At 37.3% G+C, this 15,650-nt stretch overlaps 3 protein-coding genes across 3 annotated transcripts; 1 reads left to right on the forward strand and 2 right to left on the reverse strand.

Annotated features, from left to right (window-relative positions):
• Positions 1 to 984: 984 nt before the first annotated feature.
• Positions 985 to 5,454, reverse strand: LOC141824570 (ubiquitin C-terminal hydrolase 22-like). The gene is made up of 3 exons (XM_074711878.1): positions 4,263 to 5,454; positions 3,321 to 3,442; positions 985 to 2,157 (listed from the first exon to the last, which is right to left on the reverse strand). The coding sequence occupies exons 1-3, from the start codon at positions 5,213 to 5,215 to the stop codon at positions 1,379 to 1,381; spliced, it is 1,854 nt and encodes a 617-aa protein (XP_074567979.1). The 5' UTR covers positions 5,216 to 5,454; the 3' UTR covers positions 985 to 1,378.
• A 328-nt stretch (positions 5,455 to 5,782) lies between these two features.
• On the forward strand, positions 5,783 to 9,530 carry LOC141824860 (ER membrane protein complex subunit 7 homolog). Its single transcript, XM_074712191.1, has 7 exons — positions 5,783 to 5,961; positions 6,048 to 6,091; positions 7,876 to 7,984; positions 8,173 to 8,236; positions 8,328 to 8,444; positions 8,523 to 8,631; positions 9,256 to 9,530. Exons 1-7 carry the CDS (start codon positions 5,843 to 5,845, stop codon positions 9,339 to 9,341), a joined length of 648 nt encoding a protein of 215 aa, XP_074568292.1. The 5' UTR covers positions 5,783 to 5,842; the 3' UTR covers positions 9,342 to 9,530.
• Positions 9,531 to 12,158: 2,628 nt separating this feature from the next.
• LOC141824749 (putative galacturonosyltransferase 3) lies at positions 12,159 to 14,099 on the reverse strand (the record flags this gene model as incomplete). The annotated part of the gene is given in 4 exon segments (XM_074712081.1): positions 12,159 to 12,434; positions 12,563 to 13,502; positions 13,580 to 13,914; positions 13,986 to 14,099. Coding segments are annotated over 4 exon segments (1,662 nt in total), but the record flags the coding sequence as incomplete, so codon positions are not given.
• Positions 14,100 to 15,650: the final 1,551 nt, after the last annotated feature.

A 15,650-nucleotide genomic window follows, 5' to 3' on the forward strand; every position in this document is an offset into this window, starting at 1 on the left:
AGCTTTTGTACTACAAGAATTTATGTCAGTTTTCAGTTTTCGTCTGTAGCAAACGATGGCTTGTGCTCCTAACTCGTCAATTTTTTGTAGCAGAAGTTTATTTGGAAGCACTTTATGTGTATACTCTTTGCATGCTTTGTGCTATTAGCATTTTACAAAACGTATATTACATATTCATATTGGTTTTCGTGGTAGTCGAATAGTTTTTGTTCTAATTTCTGTTATTTGTAAGGGTTAGCCTCACTCAATTCTTTTATGGCAAGTCTTTGATGCATATTTTTAGTGAGAAAAAACATTTTTCTTTCCTTGAGATGCCTTTTTTGTTCTTAGCAATTTTTTTAATATTAAAAAATATGATTTTTTTTCTATATATATATATATATATGAGGTAAGTCAATTTCACTATATGGATTAAACTATCGTTCCTTGTTCGATATCAGCACAGCAGTCCTTCAGATATGTCATACTAGGCATGTAAAAAAATAATTAATTCAGTTTCATTTCGATTTTAAAATTTTATTTAATCTAAAATAAATTAAATTAATTAAAATAAAAAAATAATTTTTAAATAAATAAATTTATAAAATTTTAATTAATTAATAATTTTTTTATAATATTAAAAAAAATTAAAAATTAAATTAATTAATATTTTATTTATTTAATTTATTTAATTTTTATTTGAAAATTTTAAAAAAAATTGATTTAGTTTGATTTCAATTAATTTGAATTTAATTGAATATTCTACAGCATCTTAGCGGTCTCACCCGATCGGTCCCACGATTATTTGTAAAAAGGTAAATCGAAAAATTACAATTGGTCACAACGTAGGAGGGTATTGCCTAGCTTGATTCGAACTTTTGTCCTCTTTTACAATTCTGTTGCATCATAACCAACTCAGCTATGTCTCGGGAACCTAGTTTAATTAAATACTCAATCTTACTCCTTAGTTTGCAATCATCGACTTGATAAGATGAGACTGATAAATCACATACAATGAGCAAATTACTTCATAGAGAAAAAGAAGGAACAACCTTCAAGCATAAAGTGAGCCATACTAACCGACAAAATGTCGACTACATTCAGTTGAGAAGACTACCTCTAAACTTAGCTCCCTTCAATCCTCTGAAGGAGTGGAAGATCTCAAATACAAACAGCTGCCACGGCTGTCAAGTTGTACCAAAAAAACTGACAACTCATTGGATCAAAAGACACTCTAATATCAATCAATTTGTTTAGATTGTATCGAGGTAGCCTGTAGGAGGAGACTTTAGAAAAGAGAAGTCGGTGATAAATCTGCAATCAGCTGCACGTAAGTTAAGTCGGCTTTCTGGTGTCAAAACTGGAGCTTGTTATCGACAGACAAATAGAACTAACCACTTCAGGGGCTGACCAGACTCTCACTTGCTTTGTAGTAAAGAATTTTCTGTACATAGAAGAGCATGTACGCCTGCGAAGACCGTACCATTCTCTCGTTGACGTGAGTGATCCATGCATCATCGCATCGGTACCATTGGCCGTTGAGACGAAGGTACGTCAGGTAATGGCCGGCTTCCAGTTTGCCGCTGTGGGTGACCACCGCGAACAGCTCCAAGTTCGAAACCAACTCGACTGATGCATCTGAATCCGAGTCGTAATCCTCGGAGGCCAGCACACGGTTGCCGTATCTAGCTCTGAGGATGGAGGATGAGAGATATGGGGCCAGGTTGAGGGAAAATGGGAAGTCCAGATATTGGTCCACCTTCCTCAATGTTTTCCTCATTGAGGAATGCTCGAAACGCTTGATGTGGAAGCAAGTCACCAATGGAATCTTCCTTATCGACATCTGCTTCAGGGATTCCTGCCTCACCTGGCATTGTTGGCAGAAGAGCTTCTGGTCAGCACCCAGTTTTTCTGGCCTCGTGAAGCGATCGAGACATTCCATAAGGGTGGAAGTTCCAGATCTTTGTTGGCTCGTGGATATCGACTTCGTTACACCACCATTCATGTGGTGTTTGGGGCCGTTTGTTTTCGTAGAATTTTGCTTCGAGTCCAAGTCCAAGGAGATGTCGACGCAAGGATCATATGTTGTAGATGTGAACCCACAAATGGTGCAAGTGACATCTGATCTCAAGGTACCCGAAAAAACCCTATGAGCAATGCAGCATTCTCCACTGCTAACTGTAAAAAACTCACCATTAAATTCTAGAATGAATATCGATATATTTGTTAGCATGTCACACAGCACAAAGTTAATAACAGAAATAACTTGAGACTAAATGTCAACTAAAGTCTAAGCTATTTGTCGAGCATTAGCTGTAAGCTTCAAGGAATGTACTAGCAGTTTCGCGGATCAATAAGTAGCTTCATATAATGAAGAAAAAAAAAAAGCAAGAATGAGCACTAATTATGGCCAAACTGATTTTCTGCTCACAAATCATAGGCGCTTTCAAGCGAAATGGCAAAATATCTTGATAATGCGAGTGTATCACCGGTGAGTATTCATTTTCAAGTTCAAACCTAAAAATGAGTATGATGACACTCAAGAGTGAAACATGGATTTTATGACCCTGGAGTAGAACAACGGAGAAAAGATTGCTCAACAAGAAAAAAAAAGTATAGGGACTGTTATTCATCTTGTTCAAGAAACCATTCAGAATCCTACCAAGAGTTATCAAAAGTCAAAACCATTCAGAAGTAAGAGTTGTGGTAGTCACAAATAATGCAACAAAGTGAAATCAAGATTTGTATGCCTCACAAAAACTTTCAGGTCATTAATAACTAGGTGCAATGGAGCAATTTCTTGTTTTCATTAGAATAGATATGATATTCCTAAATGCTTGTTTGCGGTAGCAAGAAGAATTCCTCTACCATTATGCTGCTGCCAAATCTTCCATCTGATCCATTTATCAATTATCCAAAAAATAGTAATCAGTTAATATATCAGCAGAATATATATTCGGCTATTAGGTAATTTTGGTGATATACATAAAAGGGGTATATTAGGGTCATAAAAAAACAACAAATTGCAAAGAACTTAGCATCTCGATAATAATCAGCTGATTGGACGACCAAAGGCCAACATCAGTAACAACAAGAGAGATGCCATGTCAAAAAGAGATGTTCAAATAAGAAAAAGAACATGTGATGATTACTGGCAAAAACCAAATTGCTCAAAGATTTCACCAAGGGTAAGTCTTTTTGAACTCTAGCAATGAGTTTCTCTAAATATGTTCATAATCAGATTAAATCTGATAATAGTTATGGGGGTCGATTGGCGCAAACTAGAAATTAACATAACTGAAAATGAATGTGGTAGATTTGCAACAGATGAAGAATATTACCATGGCTGGAAGGTTTGCACGGATCCTGCTCCTTTTCATGGATTCCATCAAGCATGCAAATGAAAAATTCATGTGCATCATGCTGTTGATAATTTGCGAGGTTTGATGCATATCGCCACCAGCTGTGATGTCAAAAAAAAAGAGTTATTTGTTGCTTGTAAACAAGGCATATTCAGTTTGAAATTCTAGGGATACGCCAATAAAATAAATGGCCATGGACAAAATATTAAGAAAGAAGTCATCAAAAACATTGTTTATCACTAATCAGATACAGTGCTTGCAAGAATGTTGCATCTAATCTAATATTTGTTGAAAAACAAAAAGCAGGTTAACAACAAATGTTTGAATTAAACCATAAATCTGGCACAAGTTTGTTCAATCGCAAGTGAGGGAAAATAGTATGTAGTTATGAACATCATGCCATAGAAGAGAAAAATACTCGTTTATTATCTCAAGAATTTCACTGGACATATAAGACAAAATAGCAATTAGCAACAGCGTTTTTCATTGTTAATTAATTAACCATGAACTGACAAATGTAACTTTCCTTAGAAGACACTTTTAACTTAATCCTTCTTCACAAGTTGCATCTTTTTACTACTACTTGCAACTGTCAGTTGATGAACATAAATAAACTTTCAATCAGAGAGAAAGAGGTTGGAAAAACAATATCGTGTTTAGAGCAAAAAAACTAAACTAAATGACATCTCCATCTCTCCTCACTCCTTGAGCATTTCTTGAAAGCAAAACAAGCAACAAAACGGATTCACGGCTTTGTCTTAGTGTAGGGATCGAATCATGAAACAGAAGCAGGCAGGGAAAAAGAAGAGACATTCACCAACCATTGATTAGGGAATTTTGGAGTCCTTTCAACCTGAATGTCGATAACAATTAGCTTGCAGGATTAAAAATCAGATCTTTTGAAGGGCGAAGCAATCTTACCTGTAAAGAAATTTGGCAGGGCTGTAAGGCTTTCGATCGCCGGAGAAGACAGCCGAATACATCGCGTCTAAGTCACAGGCCAAACAGATTTGCAAGACGCCTGTTCCATCCCGACCATTGTTCCTCTCCTTGGCGGCAGCCTTCTTCCTGGTCTTCTGCTGACAGACGAGGGGGTTGTGCCGATCGCTCAAGAAATAGTTCCTCAGCAATGGCGTGTGCAGCAGCGCTTGCAGCACAGAGTTCATGAAGCAGGTATTGCCCAGATTGTTCAAACCCCTCAATCCCCACGGCAGCGGAGCGGAAGAGGTAGCACAGGAGGTAGTGGCGGCGTTAGCCGTCGAATTCACTGTGGCGGTGGTGGAGCAAGAGTAGGCATTGCCCTCGCGGGCGAACAAAGGGCCAGATCTCCGCCCGATCACCGCTCGCTCGTCCGCATCGGGTGCCCACCGGCGGTACTCCACCCTCCTAGGCCTCTTCGCCCGGCTCCCCGTCCGCGTCTGCGGGGCCCAGGATGCCGCGGGTGCAGTAAGCGCGATCACGACGGCAGCGTCGAAATCGGGATCGTAGACCTGATCGCGGCACGCGGCGCAGAACAGCTCCGCCCGGTCGACGTCGACGCCGATCTCGTGCCCCGGGCGCGTCGCGGCATGGTCGGAGGCGTGGCGGCTGCAGGACACGGCGGCGCAGGCAAGGCAAGCGTACAACCGGGCGCCACCGCCTTGGCAGGCGCCGCAGCGGGGCACCTCGCCCGGGTCACGACGGACCTCGGGGCGTCCGAGCGGAGGCCGCCGGCGGAGGCAGCGGTGGAGCGATCGCAGTCCTGAACCGCCGCCACCGGAGCGGTAAGCGGCGAGATGAGGGCAAGGCGGCGGGAGGCGGAGGGCGGAGTTGGAGGCCATCGGAGTTGGATCTGCGCGCTGACTCGTGCGGGGCAACGGGGAGATAAGCCTCATGGATCGGACCGGAGACGATTCGACTCGGCGCCGAACTCACTGAGTCAATCAAATCGACTACTACTAAAAATATAATCACTATAAAATCGAAAATGAAATTAAAAAAAGAGAAATTATTTTTAAAAAAAAGAGAGAGAGAGAAAGAAAATATAAATAATATATAATGGTTAAAATAAAATGGAAAACAAAGCGAGTGAGAAAGAGGACTGAGTCGACTCGGAGGCGGAATCGGCGACAGACAGCAGCGGGTTCGTCGACCGAGGAGAAGCAGAGGATTCATTTATGCGAACGGGAAGGGTTAAGCAGAAGACTTTATAAGATTAACTGCATTTTACTTTGTAAATTTATTCTTGCTTCCTAATAAAAATACGCCACGTGTGGCATTTTAAGACGCGTCAGGTTCTAGTTGGATTTCGAATTTTTCGTCCGTGTTAGATAGATGTATTTGATCCAGTTCCAGCCTACGGCCCGTGGGCTCCATAATGGGATCCGTTGCTTGGTCCAATGAGAAAGAAGGTTCGGAAGTAAATGTGTTTATGTAGTCCTTTATGGAAATTTGGATTTTATGTGGGTCTTCGTGCAAATATCACGGCGTTGCAGCTTAGATCCGTTTCCATCACCTCCGCGATGAGATCGGCGGCGGCTATGGCGGTGACAGAAACTTCTGTCACTTCACCGGCGGCGATCCTTCTTTTAGCTCTGTTTTTCTCGCACTTCCTTACTTTGACCGTTGCTGCCGGCGCCAGGTGCCCTTCTCAATCGATTCTAATTACTTTAGCCGAACCCTATCTGGAAATTTCCTCGTTTGATTTTGTTGACGCTCAATTCGCAGCTCTGACGACGGGTACACGATCGCGGGACGGGTAAAACTGGGAGGTTGGTGTTGTCCTTTTTGTTCTATTTGATTTGATTTTTGAGGAATCTAAACTGAAGATAAATTAACATAATTTAATTTGGAGAATATGAAACTGGGAAATATCAGATTTTGTTGCTCTTTTTCCTTGATGGGATTAGAGATCGATTTTGTTTCTAGATTTTTCAGACAGGTGTGAAGTTTGGGTATCAGATGCTAACCTAGCTTCGATAATTGAATGGAATCTCCTTGTGGACTGATTACGATCTGCTTATTTCGTTTACTGTTTCTTCTGTATCAGTGCCGTGCCTAACTAACCTAACCAATGAGGTGTGGATCACATATATTTAACATAGGCCTTCCTTAACTCTGAAGTAAATCAGTGCTTCAGCATGAAATCCTATTGTATTTCACGTCATGAGATTGATATGCACAAGTATTTCTAAGCCAAATACATAATCAACTTGATCAGCATATTGGAGGATTTGTTTTGATTTCGGGTGGTTAGAGGAGAAGCAATCCTGACTCATCATGTGGACAAGGTTGTTGCATTGGAGGACTTTGAAGAGTGCCGAGCCTAATGAGGGCTGAGTCTAGTTTTGAACAATTCTAGGGCGACAACTATAATCGAGTTTGAGTACAGAAAAAGTTTGGGTTCACCATGATTGAGTCGGGTTCACCTTAGACGAGCAGTTCTACTTTGTCTTAGCTAGACCATGTCATCCCATCTGACCACATGCCAACTGATCTGTATCTGCTTCAGCCACGATCAGACAGCAAGTATGTGCTCGCCCCTGGGTTGAGTAAGCTCCTATTTCTGTCGTAGGTTCACCCATAACAAATCATGGAGTTCCCTTAACTTTATTGCTTTTTAACACTATTGGAAAACTTCAGTATACTCCTGACTACATAATGATATTTAAGTTGTGATTTTGCTTGTCTGTGATCTAAAATTCTTCTATCAAACCTTGGTACCAATATGCCCACTGTATTTTCATAGTTAGACATTATGATTATCCTTTTGGTTTCTTGAAAGTCGATTCAGCAATTCTTCCAAGTTGCCTTGCATGCTTGTTTTAGAGTCTTTTGAAGTTTTCAATGAGATAAGATTATTAAAGTCTGCAATGTCTTCTCAGCTTGTTGTACAATTATATTGGCTTAAAAGTTGTGAAATAATATTCCTTAATTTTATGTAAATTATCTTCTGATTTTGGAAAACACTAGCCATGATCTATCTTGGTAATGAAACATTTATTAGCATAAAGTTACAGATTTCTTTCATTTTGTATACCAAGTTTTACTGTGGAGGTTGAACTGCACAAAATGGACAGTTTTGCACCCAATCTAAGCCACTTTAATCCTTAGGAGGAGTAGTTCAAGACCAAGTTTTACTGTGTAGGTTGAACAATGCGATTGACAAAATTTCAAAATCAGTTTATTTTATGGTCTGTAATAAGCAGTTTAAATGCTGGTTGTTAATTATATTTATCATTTAATTAGGTACTTGTTCCCATCAGCTGTTTTCTCTTGCTTCCACAATGATAATGACTTCACGGCATTGTTTCACCCTGATGTCACGCTTTGTTTTTTTGGTTACCAATTACCTGTCATTGCAAGGCCCAAACAAATAGACTTAATGCACTTATCTTACATCTTCTGCTTATTGTTGCTATTTGCATGAATTAAGATGTTTCTTTCATTCGAACATGCAAGCAATGACTCCTAAAGCTCGTTTTACATATCCATGTCTTGATTGATGTTCTTTGGACTTTTGCTATAGAATCCGATCATTGTCTTTCTTTGTTAGGTAAAACTCCCAAGGAATTTGGCCATTCATCAAAGCTCACAAATGCCAAAGTCATACTTAATGGTGGTCAAAGCATCACTTTTACTAGAGCTGATGGTTATTTCTCATTGTATCCTCTCGAGCAGTATATTCCTTCCGTTACTTTCACAGTTTCCCTCAAGGTTTTCCTGTTGGTTCATATCCAAACATATTTGCAGTGCCCTTGAAAAAGTAGGATTGTTTGGAAAGGTTTACATTTGGAATTTTGAATAATCAGTAAATTCATCAAAATTGTGATCTTGACCTACATGCTCAAAGCCACAATGTGCCTTCTGGGACTCATCTGATTGAAGTAGCTGAGCTAGGCTATTTCTTTTCCCCGGTAATATTTCTTCTCTCACATTGTGTGTCGAATATGATGGAATGGTGACTTTACTTCCCCTTTATGATCACACACACACACACATTGTCAGGTTCGTGTAGATATCAGTGCTAGAAACCCTGGTAATATCCATGCAGCACTTACAGAGAATCGCAAAGTTCTTTATGAGTTGATTCTAGAGCCGCTAAGAGAAGAACAGTACTATGAGGTGAGCATTTTAAGCTACTTGTGATCATTCCTACTAGTTTTGCAAAATGTTATTGATGTTTTTGATACTGTTTTACAGATAAGGGAACCTTTTTCCATTTGGTCAGTAGTAAAAAGTCCAATGGGTTTAATGATGGGTTTCACGCTTTTGGTGATATTTGTCATGCCAAAATTAATGGACAGTATTGGTAAGATTTTAGTCTCTGTTTACTTGAGTATTCATCATGTGCAATTTGAACAACACATCCACAGAAAATAGATAATTTTGAATTTAGAACACAGATATAAATGAGGAAGCTAGTATATTACCTGAACATATAAGTGCTGCATATACACTCTATCAAGTGATATCTGTTATTTGGACATCTATACAACTTAACTTTTTTTAGATGAAATAAGAAAAATTGAGATAATTAGAGACGGCAAGCATACTAAAACAAAGTTTTGACCTGCCTTTGCTGTATAATTGTCTCCATATTATGTTCATTCGCTAGTTCATGCTTCAGTTAGCTATCTTATTTTAGAAAGCTATGAGAGTTGGATGAGCAGGAGTTGTGCTTAGTTTAGAAATGCATTGTGTTCTTGCCAGTGCTATGCTGTGTTATATGTTCTATTGTCTTCGCCCTGTCTCTCTATGGATAATATACAAGTAGCAGTGATATTTGTCACCTTAGTTCACAAGTGCATTGTGCTTCTGTTTCTAATGTTATTGCTATGTTGCCGCCTGATATCTCTAACTAATACAAATAGCGACGATATCGTTGGTCTAGATCTGTAACTCTTACGCGATCCATGTACACTTTCTGCTTCAGATCCTGAAGAAATGAAACGGGCTCAGGAGGAGATGCGGGCGCAAGGGATGCCTTCCATTTCTAACATGTTGGCGAGGGTCAATTGAGCTTTTAGAGATTGAAAGAGGAGATGGAACTGCACCAGACAAATTATTTTGTGGCAGATTTTAGGAATTTGTGATGAAATAATTGTTCTCTAATTTTCTTCTTTAATTACTTTTATGGTTGAAGTTGTTCTCCAATTTTTGTTCTTCTAATTTTCTTTTAGAATGCCGAGCATGGTTTTTAAATTTTTATCTTAATGTTGGCTTATGATCACAATGCAGAATATTGGATTGCCTTTTATATTTAATCATTAATATTATTGTGTTAATACTGTTAATATCTCGATAAATGAATTTAGGTTGCATGAATGTATTTTATTTTATTTTTTTTAAATGGAAGTTATAAATTTAACTTTGATCATTAATCTTTTACCGAACAGAAAATATAACTATTTTATGAAATTAAATATTAAAAAAATTATATTTTAATTTTTACTAAATGTTTATTACTAATCTTTTCACATAACTAGTCTTTAATAAATTTAACGATGTAAAAAAATAATAAATAGTTATTTTATTATTAGTATTTTTTTTCTTTTACTACAACGAATCCAACTAAAAACTTGTTCCAAAAAATCAAGCCAAATGAAAATTTTCTCAAATTCAAACGAAGAATGAATAATTTGAAATAATGAGTGAGTAAACTCATTTTCAATTGCAATTAAACGTCACAAAATAAAGATATAAACCCTAAATAACTTCTAAGTAAAAACTTATCGTCAAACATCACATGGATGAGTGTATACATTAGTAGTAAGCTCTCGAGATATAGTTGAATTGATTACGACGGAGCATACTTGCTGAAATAGATAAGGATCGAATCTCGGTGAAACTGAGACAATGCTCTCCTCACAGATAACATACTTGTCATTGTAGCAGCTACGATTTCGTAGTTGTTATATAACATAGACATGACTTGTTCAATCACATTGTAGCAACTACTTAATTGTAACTAATATAACACGGACTTATGGTTGTATAGTAGCTAGAGAACCGTAGCTGTTATAATGTGGACTAGACTTGTTCAATCACGTTATAGTAGCTACTTAACCATAGCTACTACAACATAGACTTATCATTGTACCAGTTACGATTCCATATCTGCTACAACATATACTTGACTTGTTGAATCATGTTGTAATAGCTACTTAATCATAGTTGTTACAACATGAATTTAAGTTTTTAATCACATTATAATAGTTATTTAACCGTAATTGCTACAATGTAGATTTATTCATTCACATTGTAACAACTATGGTTAAATAGGTGCTACAAGTCGAACTTGACATGTTCTTTCAAACCTCATACAAAATGCATAGAATTTCAATGTAACCATCATGATATTTACTTACGTTTTTCAAATCTCATACAAAATGCATAGAATTTCATTGTAACCATCATGTATTCAAAATGATGGAGGATTCCTACAAGACAGATGATTATGACCTAGCAATGAACACCTTGTACACCTTTTTTGAATTTTGTCATTGTCTACTTTCAATGTATGCCTTTCATTTTCTTCCTAGTTGTACACGACACCTAGGAGGGTGCATAAGGGGATCAGTGGACTGACGTATCCAATATTTCTATTTTTAGTTCCATGGATAACATCATTGTATATGCTTCAATAATATGATATGGAATGGTAATCTTCACAATTGTTATAAGGATCTTGATAAGTATGCCCAATTACACACATTGCATGAGAACATGATAATATGATATCGAATGGTAATCGAACGAACTTGAATGAATTTTTTTCAAACCCACACCTGAATAGCTCATAAACAACTCAACTCATTTACACCCTTAGCTGCTGCACTAGTTTGCAACGACGTCGCAAATTGTAGCCTCCATGCGGCAGCTGTATAGTTCGCGCCGTTAATTTAACTTGGTCAAAATGACCAACATAAAAAAAAATTCCTTGGTCAAAATTATTTCACAAAACTATATAAAAATATAGAATTTATTCATATTTCCACAAATAAATATATTAGTTATTAAATTTAATTTAACTTGGTAATTGAGCAAGTGTGTATTACCTATATTTCAGATATTCAGATCGTGATGAATCATTTTAAAATTCTTAATTTCATGTGAAGGTTTTGCTGATATGAAAGCACCTCATTCAAGGCTCATGGAATCAGGAAGAGATCAATCGCAATTGGTCGTCTTAAGGTGGATAAACTTATATGAGCAGTTTTACAGATACAAATTCAAGTAGGAACATATCAGGGTTTTGTAAATTATTTTCTTGCTTTATAACTAGAGAAGAAAAGCTCATTTTACCTTCTACGATTCACTTAATTTTTCAAAACACTCTTTAAAATTTTAAAACCAGGACCATTTATATAACAAATGGTGATATAACATTACTTTTAGGTTACAAACAAGCTCGGAGAAGGTAAATTTACAAGCGAAAGTAAAAAAAAACTTTAAAGAAAGAAGAAGGTAGCCCGGGTATTGTATCAACATAGTTCACAATCTGAAATGAGCCCGGGTAAATCGTCCCGGCTGGCTCTGTCATTGCTTAGAAAGCCACAATGTCAGCTGTTAAGGGTAATATTAACAAAGTAAACAAAATTTAAAGGCATTCTAACTATCTTTAAAACAATTAGAACAACGTTTTGAATATATAATACAAGGATCAGATTACCATACATAAACCAATGTAATGAGTTCATGAAGCAGCAATTGCTGCACTAGAATCAGGTGATTGTGTCACAACGAATGGAGATAAAATTGAAGCTAACAAAGACGATCACTAAAAAACAAAAGAGAGCAAGAGAGAGAGAAGAGCTATTAATATTGCTCTTCACATCATCAGTAAGCATAGCATTCTTTAATATATGAATTGTCAACATTAACATACCTGGACCAATACATCTTGTACTTGGTAAAGGCAAGATCCAACCATGGCTTGTAATTGCCATTATAGTGAATGACAGCAGCATTCTCTATGTCTGAAGGGTTTATGGCTGGATCATACCCAAGCCCTAAAACATGCCAACTACGATCCAACGGTAATGTCAAATTGTAGAAAGTAATCAGTCCCGGTGGCAGTGTCCCGAGCTTCCACAGTTTACGGTCCTCGTTCTAAAGAAACATAGAAAGTAATTCCCCATTTAGTTAGAAAATGCAGTATCTGATGAGGATACCTGAAGAGATCATTAATTTGAATATCAATGTTAGCAGTGAATGTAGGGAAAGGTAATAGTTCTTACCGAATCCTGCCAGAAATGATAAATTCCAGTGATATTCCGCTTCTTCCATTCCTTTAGGTCGAATATATTCATCCCAAAGGCCCACCCACATGCTTGAGGATCAAAATTTTGAGATATTAGTGGGTTTGAGAAATTGAGATAGGTATCAAACCGATGAAAGCTCTCTTTGCATGTCTCAACTGCACCATTGACCATTCCTTTCATATCTATGGACCAGAGCGGTGTCAGATCCTTTTGCACCACAATATCATCATCGAGGAAAAGTAACTTGTCGAGTTTAGGATAAACCTCTGGCATGTAGAATCTTAGATGGTTAAGCATTGACAAATACTTGGGATTCCTGTACTTAAGATTTTCATTTCCAGCAGAAAGAGATGATGGATGAGTCGCTTTGAAGTAGTACTCTTGGATTCTGGCAGATTCGAGTTGGCGAAGAACAGAGCAGGAGGAGGAATTAAGCCACTTGAATTCATCGATGTTTTCCACATTAACAGACGCCGGCAGGGGATGAGCAATGAACCACATCTTCATGGCTGCAAAGTTTAGTTTGTCTGTGACAATGTGAAACACATGCTTCTCTGGTTCTTTAGCATTCATAACAGTAGAGTTGACAACTACTGAGGTAGCGAGCACATTATCGGAGAATATAGCATAATGATAAAGCGAGGGATCCTCGAGCTTCCCGTCTGATACTTCTTTGTTAATATTGTTGCTCATGAAGTAATCAGTTGTAAGTTGTAAAGATAGACAATGGACCGGTTTGGGCATTGTCTTTGCAGCATGCTGAACTAAAAATGTACTGTGTTTCTTAACTGTGTTTATGGCGTCCTCTAATGATTGAAGCATAGCCCGTAACTTTCTTGTGATAACAGCACCATCGTGTAGCTTGTCTTTTGCATCAGACAGGACATAGCCCATAGCTTTTGCTTGTTCAAGAGCACTAAATATAGAAAATTTGAAACCGCATTAGGGGAATGGATGATAAATAAGTTACTTGTAAACGAGAATTATGAATACCTCTCCTGCAGCTCAGAATCTGAATTTGCATTTCGAGTAGCATGTTGACTTTCTTTGATGTGTCTAATCAGAGAATCATAAAGGTCGAGTTTTCCAGTGGAACGAGCAACACTAGCATACACCTTAGCCATTACAATCTGATCTCTCATCAGTTTAAGAGTGGAATCAGAGAGAGGATTAAAATATTCTTTCCTCCATATGCTATACCATGACTTTCTTGTGTTGATGAACTCTTGTGTACGACGGATGGCTGCTTTTTGCATCTGCATTTCAGTGTCTTTGCTCATATGAACAAGATCTGCAATTCGTTGTTCCTTCCTTTTTTCCCGCAATCGCTGCAGTCAAAAAACACCATGCCTTCAATAGCAAAATAACTAATAGCATTAGGTGTGATCAATTATTTTACCAGACGTCTAAGCTTGATTGGATCTATAGGATTGGATGGTTGATTATAGTAAGTTGGAGGATGAACACTCTCTTCAGTGACATTCATAGCGTGTTCAGTCAACTTTTCTGGGATCTGACAAACATAGAAATTAGTAAATCATATTTAAAAAGCAAGATGAGATAAATATTGGGGCATATATTCAAAAAGATGAATGATAAAGAAATACATTATAATATTATATGGATTTTTAGTCAGAGAACAAATCTGGTGAGAATAGGAAAGCCAAGTATATACAGATCTAAGCGTGTGTTCATTAATGTCATCAGTTTCTAGCAAAATAAATAACTCCTCAATTTGGATTAGAAATGATATATGAATGAAAACTCACAAAATAATTGAAAGAAAATTCCACATACACCAAGATTGATCCTGCATCAAGCTTCCTTGAGGTGGAGATGTCAAGGTAATATCTAGCAGTGGAATCCAATACCTAACTTTAGCCTCAATAATCATTCTGCAACTTCCCCGTTCAACAGAATATGAGACTAAACTGACCTTAACTAATTAAAGCCAGAATAAATGAGATCATATCAGTCTTTTTCTAGCAGAATCTTTTCTGTAAATTTCCCAAGATGGGCCCATTAAGGTCCAAAATGCCTTCTTTTCCTGATAATATTATGGCCATCCACTGATGGAGATCACTAAATCACAAGCAACAGACTATCATGGCTGTTGTGAACACAAAAATAAATAAATAAATAAAGTGAAGCTCCATACATAATTCATAGCACTAAAATAGAGAAGGCCTATATGTCTGTCAGAAAAATATTAACAAGCAACTGTAACAAATTAGCTGTGTTATATCTATCAATCTACGTACAAAATTGATTGCACAAATAAATACCTATGTTTTTACAAAAAATATTCAGGCTTTCAGCCGAAAACTTTGGAAAGTTGTAGATATACAAGTTAAATGTGCAATATCATTTATATGTTTTATTTCATTTTCTCGTACTTTCCTGATTCTTTCTGATTATCATTATTTGAAACATGGTGGATTTGCTGAAATGGAGAAAGTGGCTGGAGCAAAATAAGGTCTAGAATATAGTAGAAAAGCTTTAGAACATGATTTAACTTCAAAATTTCCGACGTACCAACCATGTACTCTCCGAGTACCACCCCTAACCGGTGTCGAGGCCAAATCATCGACTCGGCTGCGTACTGCCATACAACCGTTGACTGCGTACTTCTATACAGTCGCCATCACCATGATGGAAATAGGGTATAATAACCACCTATATCACAAGTCCTCTACCATCACGATAGACCCACAACAATGGGATTTACAATCGTTATCATGCATCATGATGAGATGCTCAAATCATAGTAATCATCACCTACTATACTAATCAATAAGTGCAAGTATAAGTCATCATGATCGCAAGTATCATAAGAAAGAATCATATCAATAATGATCATAAATGTCATATCAAGGATAGAAACAGTAATCAGGAATGATAATCTAAGATCAACGGCATAAGGACAAGCATGGTATAATATGAGTAATGTAAAAGGTATACAAATAACAGGAGAGAGTAACAATAAGGTATCAAACTACACTGACTGTGAAAGAATCATGCACTGTAAATAGAATAGACTGTATTGACCAAATACAGTAAATTA

Source organism: Curcuma longa, chromosome 3 (assembly GCF_044706935.1).
Source record: "Curcuma longa cultivar G26 ecotype Majalengka, Jawa Barat chromosome 3, ITB_CL_G26_1.1, whole genome shotgun sequence".
NCBI lineage: Eukaryota > Viridiplantae > Streptophyta > Magnoliopsida > Zingiberales > Zingiberaceae > Curcuma > Curcuma longa.

Excerpts from the sequence above, each read along its gene's own strand:
- LOC141824860 (XM_074712191.1), top strand. The coding sequence starts at position 5,843 with ATGAGATCGGCGGCGGCTATGGCGGTGACAGAAACTTCTGTCACTTCA. Across the intron at positions 6,092-7,875 it reads GGGACGGGTAAAACTGGGAG|GTAAAACTCCCAAGGAATTT; the intron begins GTTGGTGTTGTC and ends TTTCTTTGTTAG. Across the intron at positions 8,237-8,327 it reads TAGGCTATTTCTTTTCCCCG|GTTCGTGTAGATATCAGTGC; the intron begins GTAATATTTCTT and ends ACACATTGTCAG.
- LOC141824570 (XM_074711878.1), bottom strand. The coding sequence starts at position 5,215 with ATGAGGCTTATCTCCCCGTTGCCCCGCACGAGTCAGCGCGCAGATCCA. Across the intron at positions 3,443-4,262 it reads CCTGCCAAATTTCTTTACAG|CTGGTGGCGATATGCATCAA; the intron begins GTAAGATTGCTT and ends TTGACATCACAG. Across the intron at positions 2,158-3,320 it reads GTGCAAACCTTCCAGCCATG|TTAGCAGTGGAGAATGCTGC; the intron begins GTAATATTCTTC and ends AGTTTTTTACAG.